The 14,183-nt window shown below is 44.6% G+C and overlaps 1 protein-coding gene across 1 annotated transcript in view; it reads right to left on the bottom strand.

Annotated features, from left to right (window-relative positions):
• MMRN2 (multimerin 2) overlaps positions 1 to 12,706 on the bottom strand; it is a 50,555-nt gene extending 37,849 nt beyond the window's left edge. The window contains exon 1 of the mRNA XM_065408658.1: positions 12,396 to 12,706. Coding sequence (XP_065264730.1) covers positions 12,396 to 12,706 — 311 coding nt within the window. The remainder of the gene's footprint in view (positions 1 to 12,395) is intronic.
• Positions 12,707 to 14,183: the final 1,477 nt, after the last annotated feature.

Here is a 14,183-nt window from a genome sequence, read left to right on the forward strand (position 1 = left end):
TTGGTATCTGGAGATCATTGGCCATTCTCTGCAGTAGCTTCTGGTACTGCCTATGGTCATCCAGCAGAGGTGGTGAGGATGGAGTGACGTCTTTTTCCGGAGATGAGGACGAGATTCCCATTGGTATCTATGGATCCAGAACAATATCCTCTTCATACTCTGATGGATCCAGTGGGTGCAAAGTAAGAGAGTGTGGTATGACTCAGGGATGGATCTGGGGTGTCTACCATGGGGCTCCCTCAGGCTCCTTTAAGGCCATAAGGAGGGTTCAACCAGCTGGGAGGGAGAAATCTACTGGTTGGGGGTGGCAGGGCATTTGGTATCAGCAGTCTCCGGGGAAGTCATATCTGGGTGGATGGCATCCAGATCTCCTCTGTCTGTCAGGGCTCAGCTCCCTACCAGGAGATGACAGAACGGCTGGTGTGCCTAACTCCTTCAAGCCCGAGAACTGCTCTGTCTCCATTGGGGGGCCAACAGTACTGGAGGGTGCAGAGGACATGGTTCGTGTGTCACCTAAGCACTGCCATACTCCAGCGTGGCAATGTCCCTTAGGAGGATCGGCTTGGAGAGGAGAAGAGACTGAGGGTAAGGGAAGAAGATATTCTCAAGTGAGGTGTGTGTGACTGTGTGTCTCAGTATTCGGGGCATTTTGATGGTTGGAACCATTGGTTCCCATGTGTCCTGAGAGGCTGTAGTTAGGTGGTCCTCTGAAAGATGGGCCAGCCCCAGCAAAGAATCAGGTCCAGCACTCCTGGATGTAGTCGGTGGATGTCAGTCCTTGTGCTTCAGAGCCGGTACCACTGACTGAAGCAATGTATCCTATTTTTTTGCACGCTTCACCCTCCAGCTTGGAGGTTTTCAGCAATCCTGATCTCTTAGGATCTGTACGTGAAGGCTCACTTGACATGGACAAGCTTGGGGAGCAATTTCATCTTTTATGGACAGATCTGGACAGGGATCTGTCCTTGTGACCATGAGAGAGCACCCTACTCTAATAGAAGCCCTGAAAGAAGAGTCCTTGAGCTTAGCAGCTGTAAACTTTGTAAGTTCGTACTTGCAGGGGTGCTGCTTGTCTGTTGGGGCCAATGTACAGGGAGGTCTCCCTGGCACACATAAGAGTGCGGTTTCATAGCCTTGTCCATAAGGTGTTTCCTTAATCAAAGTTCACAAGCTTCGCATGTTTGCAATAGAAATGAGTGACAGATGCCACACTCTGCAGAAATATGCAACTCACTCAAGCAGTAGAGACAACGTTGGTGATCATTGCTCATGGAGAAGGAGCAAGGGCAGGAGACACAGTTCTTGAATCCTGGGACTCTGGGCGTAGTCCTAGACTGTGGGGAGGGAGTTCCAGTAGGGGGGGAAAAACAAGCTATACGGACTATACTATAAAACTATTTACAATACTACTTATAGGCTACCAAAAGAGAAAAGCTGGAGAATCTGTGGACTCAGGGATTTCAACTGAAGCCATGCAGTGGTAAGAAGGAACTGGTGGGGCGTTAGTCCACACTTCCTCTAATGCCCTTGATTTGGAGCACGAGGAGAACTACTGTCCATGTGTGACCAGTGAACGCTGCCTGTTAGAATTTTCGGACTCAGGCACATGACTCACATGCACACCCACGTGTGGAATATACCTAGGGAAGACCAGCAGTGGAAGAACTACAAACTACATGTGGATTTTATCTCTGATTAGTTACTATGAGTTAGCTAACATGAGTTCAGACCACACTTTTTTTTCCCTACCAGAGACACACAATTTAGTTATGCCTTCATGACCAAAAAGGGTAGGTTTTTTTTATAGCATTAGCTATCCTGCCGTGCAATCCTAGTGCAGACAGCATAGGCAGTTTTTATTGCAGTGTGGCTAGGCAAAGGCAGTACTATACCCCATGCCCCAGTTTGACCTTGTCCAGCCTACACTGCAGTAAAAACTATAGACTTATCTCCACCAGGATTTTGCTGTACAACAGTGAATGTACATTTGTTATGCCACTGTAAAAACACATTTTCTTATGGCAGTGAAAACATAGCCTTACATACACAGGCAACATGTAGGCCCCAATCCTACAATGCTGCTGAGTTCAGTGAGATTACTCACATGTGTAAAATTACCAAAGCATAAGTGATTGCAGGATTGGGGTCTTAGACTCATTACCACCGAGTCTGAGATCCTTTCTCAAGAAAAATTCCCATTTAAGTCAATAAGAGTTTTGCCTGAACAAAGCCTGCAGAACTGAACTCTGAATTGCCTTTTCCATGCATTTTATTACCCCTTTGTGTGCACAGGATTTAGCTGAGTTGCCCATTCACACCTGTTTCTTCATGATTATATTCTCACCAGAGTCCATTTCTTTAATTATTTTGCAAACTCCAGTGTTCTCTACCTGAGCAGAATAGGGAATTTGTCAGACTCTTAACATTTTTCTTTTCCCACAAGAGCACAAAAGAAGGCAGCTACATAATCGTTGCCACTGTCCGTGTTCATGTGAAAAATAGGGGGCTTGCTTCCTGCCTGATTTACACCAGTGGATCTCCACTGACTTAAATGGAGTTACTCCTGGTTTACACTAGTGTGAAAGGGAATCAGACCTGATACAAAAAAAATTCATGGTCTTTGGTCTCTGTGCAAAACCCCTATTGACATGAATGAGATATCTGTGAGCAGAATATTGCATTAAATTCATCCAAGCAAGGAGAAATCATGTCAGTTTATGTAACTCACATTTTTTTCATCTCCCAGCATTGCAGAAAGTAAAGTGCTGTGAACTTTTTAAGAAGCTGCAGTGTCTTAGCGAGAACAGGGCTTGCCGTGATAAACACTGATTTTTCTTATAAGCAGTAATTAGCATGCAAATACCATGTGCTCTTTTACCACATGAATTAATCTTCCTGCCCTTTGGGCATGTAGCTGAAAGGTTAGCAGAAGGACAGAATGCTCATTGAAGGAGGTAAGTAATGATGTATGAATCATGATGTTAGTGACTATGTCCTATGGAATGTCTGAGCCACTAATCTGTGGTTAGAGCTGTTTGTGAACCAGCCCCATTTGAAAGGTTTGGCCAATTCAATACTTAATTTAGAAGCTTTACTGTAAACAGGGTTCAGGAGAGAAGGCAAATTAGGCTACATTTTATTTTGGGAAAAACCCAAGCCTTTCCTTGCAACAGTGTTCTACATGAGATTTTGATCTTTTCACAAAGTGTCCACGATCGTTATTTCCCAATTCACACTGCAAAGCAAGTGGTCCAGCCACTTCAAAGGCTAAATAATTTGGATTTTATCTTTAGAAATCATGGGACAAATTCATCTCGGGAGTAACGCCACTGCTTGAATCTTGGGCTTGTCTGCATTTCACAATAGCAATTGGTGGTTGGCAATAAGTGGAGCTGCACTGGTGCTGAAGTGCAGATGAGGGCAAGCTGGGGTTTGCATTGATTGAGCTAATCAAGGTTCCCCCAGCACAGCGCATGCACACTGAGGCTTGCCTGTGTCTGCATTTTGGGGTGAGCACCAGTGCAGCTACACTGATTGTTCGAGCCCTACCAAATTCATGGTTCATTTTGGTCAATTTCACAGTCATGGGATTTTAAAAATTGTAAATTTCATGATTTCAGCTATTTAAATCTGAAATTTCACAGTGTTGTAATTGTAGGAGTCCTGACCTGAAAAGGAGTTGGGAGGGGGTTGCAAGGTTATTGGAAGAGGGGTTGTGGTATTGCTATCCTTACTTCTGTGCTGCTGCTGGCGGCGGCTCTGCCTTCAGAGCTGGATAGTTGGAGAGTGGCAGCTGCTGGCCAGGATCCCAGCTCTGAAGGCAGAGCCGCTGTCAGCAGCAGCGCAGAAGTAAGGATGGCATGGTATGGTATTACCACCCCTACTTCTGAACTGCTGCCTGCAGAGCTGGGCCCTCAGTCAGCAGCCACCACTCTCCGACCATGCAGCTCTGAAGGCAGCAGTGTAGAAGTAAGGGTGGTATGATATGGTATTGCCACCCTTACTTCTGTGCTGCTGCTGGCGGGGCGCTGCCTTCAGAGCTGGGCGCCTGGCCAACAGCCACCACTCTGGCCACTTTGAAAGCAGCATCAAAGTAAGGTGGGCAATACCGTGACCCCCCCCTAAAATAATCTTGTGATGCCCCCTGCCACTCCCTTTTGGGTCAGGACCCCCAATTTGAGAAATGCTGGTCACCCCTGTAAAATCTGTATCGTATAGGGTAAAAGCACACAAAAGACCAGATTTCATGGTCCATGACGCACTTTTCATGGCCTTAAATTTGGTAGGTCCCTACTGATTATTAGCCACCGAATGCTAAATAAGTGCTGTTTCTGAGTGCAGAAAGAGCCTCAGATTAATTTTAATAATGGTGCTTACAATGGTTTGACCCGTCAGCACTTGCAGTTAAACCATTCTCAGCACCAATTGAAGGGAGCCCTTGCTGTCCTCTGATTTCAGCAAGGGGCTAATTTCCTGTGTTTGATAGGAATTCTCTACCTCAGTTTACCCATCTGCAAAATTGGTATAATACATGTGACAGATTGACAATATCTTGGACAAACCTTATGGAATTAATAAACCAGGGGCCTCCTCTCCTGTTTGAGCTTCGCCAACATTTGACAGCTGTGACTGGCTAGCCTCCTCCAGGGTAGAAAAGAGCTCCTGGCTGCATGGCTCCTGGCTGATGACCTCCAAGTCATCCTCTGCCTTTGGGTCCCCCTCCTCCTCCTCATCCAAGATTTCCTCCTCCTGGGTCGGTCCACGTTTGACTGGCACATGAACCACCGAAATATCCACAGGGGTCTTCGCAGTGGAGGTGGGGTTGCCGCTGAGTATCGTGTCCAGCTCTTTATAGAACTGGCAGCTTGTGGGCGCAGCACCGGAGCGGTGGTTTGCCTCCCGTGCGTTGTGGTAGGCATTCCGCAGCTCCTTCACTTTGACCCTGCACTGCAGTGTATCCAGGTCATGGCCCCTTTCTGTCATGCATTGTGAAATCTGTCCGTAGGTATCCTACAGCGGGAGCGCAGCTGGGACTGGACAGCCTCCTCTCCCCAAATGCTGATGAGGTCCAGCAGCTTGGCATTGCTCCAAGCGGGGGATCGCCTGGTGTGTGGAGCAGGCATGGCCACCTGGAAAGATGTGCTGAGACCTCTGGGGTAGGGATATCGGTTGGTCACCTGAGGGTAGGGCAGTAGAGTTCAAACCGATGACCAGAGAGGCGAGAACAGGCATTGTGGGACACCTCCTGGAGGCCAATCGCAGCGCTGTAATCGATCACTGTCTACATTGGCACTGCGGTGCTGTAGCCCCGGCGCAGAAAGCTGTAGGCCTCTCATTGGGGTGGGTTTTATTACAGTGCTACAACTGCGCAGTTTCTGTGCACTAAGTGGCCTGGCAGTGTGTACATCTCGGGAGTTACAACACAGAAAGCTGCTTTACTGCACAGGAACTTGCCAGTGTAGACAGGGTTTAAGCTATTGCTAAGCAGACAGTGGCTGCTCCATTTGTTTGCACAGTCACCACCCTACCAGCATCTGAGCACTTGAGCATCATATAATACCTAATTGTATTTCATCCAAGCTAATTTTATTTCAAGCAGATGTTGTCTATATTCAATGTGAACTCTCCACATATGAGAAGCTGGGAGTTTTCAATGGTCAGCCAATTCCTAAGAAAGTCCCTGTTTTACTTTTATAGCAATAAACTAGTCAACATGAAACAGGGCTTGATTCAATTGACGGGTGTTTTCCTGTAAAAGCAGACAAGGCAAATAAACTATCGAGCTAGAGCATTGTTCTGACTTCCCCTTGAAAAAGAGTGATGGGGATTTTGTTTTGTTTTTATCTGCTTCCAACACTTTGGAGAGTCACTGCACCCTTATTTTGTCACCCAAACAGAATAATCCGAATGTGGAGCTGCTGGCTTTTGACCTTCCCCACAGCAGACTTAGGAGCAGTGTTAAAGGAAGTGTAGGTGTGTGCTATTGTGAGATAATGACCCACCTGGGGTGATTCTGGGAAGCCTTCATATAATCAAGAAAAAGTGATATCTAAAAATGATGTGCCTAGGCTCTGATGTGTGTTACTGCAATTATCAAATAATTGGGGGGAAGAGGGTTTTTTCCAAGTTTTTGGTTTTGCTATATTTTAAAAATTGCTGTTTTTATTTTAGTGAACCCATTTTCACAATGTAGAAAACTGCAACAGATTAAGATTCTCTGTGTGTGAGCTATATGGCCAAACCATTTTCCTGTGCCTGGCTGAAGATTCGATAATTCCAGCACAGCAGCCAGATCTTACCTCTAATCGCACCAATTATAGCTTCTATAACTGGCCCATAGAACATTAACTTAAATGCTTGGTTTGTTTTTGAATCAAAATGAGAACAGATCACTCATTGAGACTAAATGGAATCGGAGTGGACAGGTTTACTTCTCTGAGTTTTAGCCCCCTGAAGGCCAATGGGACTTTAGCTATAATTCTGCTCAATCATTTGAACATTCAGGGGAGTGGATGTATAGGCTAGGGATTTTAAACCATGATTGATTTGAGGAATAATCTCTTAGTAAGCATTGTGTGCTAGCTCTACCCAATGAAAATGTGCTGAAGCTATATGCTATGTCGATAATACAGAATAGAGTGCATTATAAAGGCACAGCATTTGCTCTTCAGCTGGATCTTTGAAAGTAAGAGAAGTCTTTGGCAAGGATCTAGAAATCCAACTGGGGCAAAGAAATCTGCTTTTCTTTTCATCGCTGCATCACAGTGTCCCTGGCCTTGTACAGATGCGGGGTGAAGAGCACACAAATAATGGTTTCCCTTCCTGTTTGGAGGGTCCAGCCTAAACGACAGTGAAAACACCCATATGCCTCCTGCACTCCGCTGCTCACCACACAGCACAATCCTTTCTTGAGCTCTCCATGGAATGATGCATCTCAGCACCAGGCCCTGTATAGGGCTATGGCTATATGCTGCAATCTAGCTCTTTATTGGAAACTGCTCCAAATTAGGCAAAGACTCTTCTAAGGTGGCTTGTTTGTTTAAGCTGAGCTTTAATAGTCCATAGAATGTGTCAGCCCGGTAGTGGTTAATAGTGTGGCACCACTGCTATCCTATTTGCTAGATGTGCTGCCTTTTCATTAGGCACTAATTTCAGACTGCCAGTTGGCTATAAACAAGAGTAGCTAACACCTGGGTGCTGACATCCCGCAACCTTAAAAGCCCCTCTTTGACTTTGGGCTACTTTTGGAGCTTCCTTGTATCCGGTCACATCCTCAGGCTGCCCTCTAAGAGACCATCTCCAGAAGCAAGAAGGCTGATTAAAATAGCAAATTCTTCCTCACCATTAGGCCATCTGCTGTACAGTTAGAGTGAGTAGTACAAACATTCCTATGATCTATTTTGGAAAAATAACCAATGATGGGGTTGTTGTTTTTTGTTAGATATATGTGCAATCTAGAATGTGTTTTTTCTATCCTCCTCTCAAGCTCACATCTAACTTGATGAAGGCTGGTGAGGAGAGACTCAAGGGACTGCTCAATTTAACTCTCTTACGTCCCTGTCCTCTCCATTTATCCTGCTGGGGAAATGGGCAAGTATGATCCACTGAGGTCAGCTATCTGGGAGATATTTGGGTCTCACGACCAAGAAGGGCTCTCTGTGATTGGCCAGCTCATAGAGAGCAGAGCTGCTCAAAATATTTCAATATAAATGATTTTCTTGTTCAATTTTTTGTGGAAACATTGCTCACTTTGAATTTTTTTTGATATTTTTATTTTATACAATATTTGTCATGTTTTCCTTTTCTTTTTTTCTGACCTCTTTTTTTCATCATATTGTCCTTGTTTTACTCTTCCCCTTCCCAGTAATTTTGGAAAACTGATTTCCTTTTTCAAAATGACTGGGAGGAGAGAAGTAAAGAAGACAATAAAAAACAAAATATAAATATATAATTTTTAAAATTAAAAAAATAAGCAAAACATTTAAAAGATATTAAAATTGGTTCAAAATGAAAATAACTTTAGAATATTGACATTTTTCATAAAATTGTTGACCATCTCATAGAGCGAGCATTCCTGGCTATAGACAACACCTACAGCAGGGAGTTCTCAAACTGGGGGTTGACACCTTTCAGGGGTCACAAGGTTATTACTTGGGGGTCGTGAGCTGTCAGCCTCCACCCCAAATCCTGCTTCACCGCCAGCATTTATAACAGGGTTAAATATTAAAAAAATGTGTGTTTAATTTATAAGGGGGGAATGTCTCACTCAGAAGCTTGCTGTGTGGAAGGGGTCACCAATACAAAAGTTTGAGAATCACAAACCTACAGAATTCTTCAATCAGTTTTCTGTGTTCATACAGCCACTAATCCTACATCACAGGTTACTTGCACATAGAAAATGACTTATAGGCCAAGAGGATAAAAGTGCTTTGATAAATTATATGTGCACCCATTGAAATGATAACCTGTTACTACCCACTTCTTACTCTATTCTGCAGCTTTGTTTATCCATTGGTTATCCACAAAAGAGTCTGGTCACAAGCACCTGATCCAAAGGCTGAGCACTAACTTTTATGAGTTCTATTCTTCTTGAACTCTTTCTGTTAGAATAGTCTTGTTGTTTTGAGGGTGTCTTATTGCTGAGGTGACACATCCCTGCATCTGATGAGCTGCAATGAAACACCTCATCTTAGGTGTGGCGCCATCACCAGGCATCTGTTCTCTCTGTCTGGTTATTTTAGGCTTTTTAAATGTATCAATCACTGTGGTATCTAGTTAAATTCAAACAGATGCTGTGAACAAAATAATGCTCTATTTGTTTTAAGGGGACTTCTGGCTTATTTTGCAAAGCCTGTTGCCTGTTAAACATGCATGGAAAATAGCAGGGTATGGGAAATGATCATCATTTTTGTAGGGTTGAGAGGCTATAATAGGTAGAGATACTATAGAGTTATCGTCTGTTTCTTTAGCAGGATTCTGAAATGACGGTGTGCTCTCATTTCAAGGGTAAACCTAAGTCTGATGGACAAGAACTTGGTAGTGAGCCATGTTTTACCTCACTCACTGTAGCTAATTGTGAGGTGTTTTATCTCCATCTTACCACTTACTCACCCCGAATGCTTCATTCTATTCATACTCTGGTGGACGTAGAAGCCCAACTTTTCAAAGTCAAATATGGTCAACAGGTCACAGACATTTACAAATGCTTAACTTGTTGCCTACAATTTGTGTGCGTGCTTAACTGGATACCTGCGCGTGTGAATACAAGATTTCTATGTGCATTTTGGGTATCTGCATGTGTATGGTACATGTATTCCTGTGCAGAGTCCTTACTTTGATAATCTGGAACAGAATCTACAACTTGGATTGTGAACCTCATGAATTGAGAACAGCATAAACTGTCTCCCTCCACTGCCAGCTTTGGAAATGGTCTTCTCCAAGCAAAGCATAAATCTCTGCATATATCTAAGGTGTCTCTTTCCCTGGAGTCCATGTATTAGAGATGCCATTGGCCTATAAACATCACAGCTGTAACCTGTATTATGTTGGAGATCAGGACTGGCACAATGACTCAACTTACCATAAACCCTCATTCTTAAAGGTCCCCTGAGAAGGAAGTGGTGAACTTCCCAAAATGAAGCTGGAAATGAGGAATTTATGGTGCTACACACGTGGTTACACAGGCAGAAATGGAAGAATCCCATTATGCCAATAATTTTATAGTGGCAGATCTTTCTGGCTGTAAAGAACTCATCAAGAAGCCTGAAGTGTTTTTGAAATATGATTTCACCACTGTCCAGCCTTATGGTCCAGTGAGTAGTGCCTTGCATTATCACATGGAAAAAAAAGTGTCCTTTTTGGCTTGCTTCCCTATGCTAGAATGGGTCTGTGAGTATTTTAAAGGCATTATGCTAAGTATTTAGGATAGGTTGGACTGACAGTGTGTCTCATTATTCAACAGTACCTCTTCTGGACAATAAAGGACTGACACCAACAGGCTCAAAAGAAAGACTGAAAAATAATGCCTGTGACAGACAGTGGAGAGGACTTAACTATGCATCTAGGTAAGGCTTTGCAACAAGTCAATTTCTGATTTTGTTCGTTTGTGTCAGAGGGAAGCATGGCATTAACAAGGTTTTATTTTTGTTTGCTTGCTGTGTAAATTGATTTTTGCTTTTTCCTTTCCACGAAGGCATTCAAAGAAATTAATAAAAAAAGTGTCAGTACATCCTAAAGCATGGAGCTGTGAATAGCACTCACTGTGCTGCTGACCCAGATTGGACTCTGCAGTACCAGTCAGTGATTCAAAAACAGAAGTCTAGGTAGGAGATTGAATGAATCTTTTATAGCAGAGACCTACTTACATGTCCTGGAAAAATTTGAAAAATATTCTGCTTGAACAGAGCTCTGCCAAAACACACACTTCTCACACATTGATTGGCTTTCTTTCTCCTGTTTATTGTCACAAACAATATTTAGCTGTGGATCATTGTTGGTTTTGGTTCATCTCCTCTTGATACTTATTTATTATCCAATGTCCTAATTCTCTCTTTCTGGTGACATCCCAATCATTCTGCTCCACTCTGTCCATTCTCAAGGCCATAAATTATAGCCACTCATTGATAACTTGGGACGGGATCCCTTTAGAGCAGGGGCAGGCAAACTTTTTGGCCTGAGGGCCGCATTGGGTTTTGGAAATTGTATGGAGGGCTGGTTAGGGGAGGCTGTGCCTGTCCCCTATTTCCCCCCTGCGCTTCTTGCCCCCTGATGGGGGGGCCCCCCCAGGACCCCTGCCCCATCCACCCCCCCTGCTCCCTGTCCCCTGACCACCCCCAGAACCCCCACCCCTGACTGCCCCCTGCCGCCCCATCCAACCCCCCCTCCTTCCTCACTAACCCCCAGGATCCCTGCACCCATTCAACCCCCCTGTTTCCTGCCCTCTGACCACCCGAACCCCTATCCACACCCCCACCCCCTGACCACCACCCCGAACTCCCCTGCCCTCTATCCAACCCCCCCCTGCTCCCTGTCCCCTGACCGCTCCCGGAACCACTGCCTGCCCCCTGCCGCCCCAGGACCCCTGCCCACATTCAACCCCCCTGTTCCCTGCCCTCTGACCGCTCCGACCCCTATCCACACCCCAAACTCCCCTGCCCTCTATTCAACCCCCCCTGCTCCCTGCCCCCTTACTGCGCTGCCTGGAGCACCGGTGGCTGGCGGCGCTACAGCCGCGCCTCCCGGCTGGAGCCAGCCATGCCACAGCACAGCACAGAGCACCGGGTCAGGCTGGGCTCTGCAGCTGCGCTGCCCAGCCGCCCAGAGCATTGCGCTGGCAGCACGGCGCGCTGAGGCTGCGGGGAGGGGGAACAGCGGGGGAGGGGCTGGGGGCTAGCCTCCCAGGCCAGGAGCTCAGGGGCCGGGCAGGACGGTCCCGCAGGCCGGATGTGGCCCGCAGGCCATAGTTTGCCCACCTCTGCTTTAGAGGACACCTGATCATATGCTGCAGAACCATTCATTCAGATTCTGAAACACTGCTTGGTTTCATCACATTCACACCCCTTATTATTCAGTATGGCCCCGATTCAGCAAGGTATTTACGTACATTCTTAAAGTTGAGGCATGTGCTTATGTACCTTACTAAATGGGGGCCTGCAAACATTTACATGGACATATTTTTGTTCACACCACTGCCTGGAGAATGGCTGTTTGTACCAATACCTGTATCCACATGTGAACAAGGACATTTTCTGCGTGACTAGAATTACACATTGTTCATTATTCTCTATTCATTCATTACTATTTCCTGTCCTCTTCTTAAAATGTGTTACCCAATGAGGGAGCAGAAATAATACCATGTGATTTAGGTGACCAGTCACACACCACAAACAATGAATAGTGCATAGTCAAAATGAATATTTTTCACCAACACCCTAGGCTGAAATCTGTCTGTACACACTATTCAGTCAGTACTTCCATTCAACAAATAAATGCACATGCATAAATCAGGATTGGATTGGGAAGAGAAAAAATGGACAAATTAATGAGTTTAATTCAACCAGCTTTACCTCACAACTATTACTTGTCTGTATTACAGTAGCAGCTTGAGGCCCAAACCAATATCGGGACAGCATTGTGCTAAGTGCTGTGTATGCACATGGTAAGCACACTCAGCCTTCCTATTTTGGGATGAGGAACAGAGCCTAAGTCTTCCATGGTTTTATCCTCTACAGACTATTTATTTTGCTTATCATTTGGCAGCTGTAACATCTAACACCACCACCACCCCCATTCAGACATGATATAAACCTGAGAATCTGATCCATTCTTTATAGGAGACTCTCTCTTCCAAGCAGGAGCCCAGTGCCATTATATGCAGGAGTAAATATCTATCTTACCCATTTCTGGACTGTGGGGTTCCAGCTTCTGAATCATCTCTCTCTCCTTGATGTGAAGTTATGGTGCTTGAAAGATGGTCTGGGGTCTCCTCCCTGAGCTTCTCCATCTCCCAATCCTCCTGTGATCCGGGGGACCATTGAGGATATGTAGATATCCCATAAATTGATGTCTTTGAGTTGTGGAAAGAGCCATCTTCGTATCCATGATTTCTTGAATGTGTGACCAGCTCCACCAGTCCTACTGAGACACAGAGGAGCAAAAGCTTCACTATCATTATGGCTTTTCCTAACCAGCCACACCTGCCTCTCATTCTCTTCCCTGAAGCTCAGACTGAATTACTTCTGGAATGCCCTCATAATATTTTTTAAGTTAAAACTTGGAAGAGGAAAAAAAAAAGCCTTGTAACAAAGAGCGGAAAAAGCTTTCAACCCTCCCAGTGATGTGGAAATGTCAGAGGCCATCAAACAATGTGAGGCTGGGTTCCTGTGGGGAGCTCAAAAGACTGAGAGAGGGGAGAAAAGAAGTGGGGGAAGGGTCAAGGAACTTCTGATTTTGGCTGCCTTCTAAACTTGTCGGTGAACAGGAATTTAGTCTTTATCAGCTGCCTTCTCCCTGGGGCACAGGAAAAGGATGTTAGCTTTAAAGGAAAGGAAAAGAAAGAAAAGAAAATATTGAGCGATGTAGCAGATTTCCACTGTGGTGTTGCCAAGCCTGAGAATATGTCACAAACCAACCTGCTATAGCATCTGCTCATACGTTACTGCTATGATTTAAAGGATGGAAGGCACTGGTTATAATTTTTAGCATAGTTATAGTATTCATTATGTTTGTGTATCAGCTGAATCCCTTCACTGACAAAAAACTGAACCAAACATGAAGAGTCTTAAAAACAAAGCTGCTATAGTAACATGGGTTCTAAAGGAGGACTTTTGGGCTACAGATAATAATGACTGTTCCAATCAGTACCTACTTCCAAACCCCATTAGGCTTATCTTTCATCACATATCTTTCCATTCAATCTTGTATCATCTATTCAGCCCTTATCCTCAGTCAGATTAGACATATCACACATAGAGTATATGGCAGTATTTCTGTGTCCTATGACTGTTTTGGAGTGTCTAGTCCTCACCTCTCTTTTGGGTATTAGAATTTATTTTATGCAGCTTTTAAGATCTGCTGCTTAGAAATGAAGCAGCCAAAATATACAGATTACACAGCCATTTGCACATTAATAATGAAACACATTTTTTTAATACTAATGAAAAGTGCTAAAATATTGATTATCCTGGAGACTGCAATCGTCTATCTATGGGCCTAGTACAGCAAGGACAGCTGCAATGTAGAAAGGGTATGTATAAATTATTAAAAGGTGCACCCTTACTAAACAAAACTTAATATTAACCCCGTCTTAGTACTGACTGTCCTGATTTTGGGCCTCTAAATAACATACTCACCTGCTACTCCCTATTTCCAGCAACTAACCCATTGGTTAACTGGGCTGTCAATTTTATTCTCTCCCTACTCCAGAGGAGCAGATAAATGCCCCCATTTTGGATCATCATACTTGCAAACTTTGCCTACACTGACCTGAGGTTTCAGAAGCAGCCCAGTGGAACCATGTATAGGGGCTGAAGTTCAGTCTCCATACCTATTCATTCCTTGGATTTGCTGATCGGTCTGCCACCAAGGACAGCCATTGTGGAGGGAGGTTTTATGAAAAGGACACCTGTCCACCAAGAGCTGGACTGATACAAACTAATTTCACAAAGGCCACCTAACATCCATTG

The sequence above is a fragment of the Emys orbicularis genome, chromosome 7, assembly GCF_028017835.1.
Source record: "Emys orbicularis isolate rEmyOrb1 chromosome 7, rEmyOrb1.hap1, whole genome shotgun sequence".
NCBI lineage: Eukaryota > Metazoa > Chordata > Testudines > Emydidae > Emys > Emys orbicularis.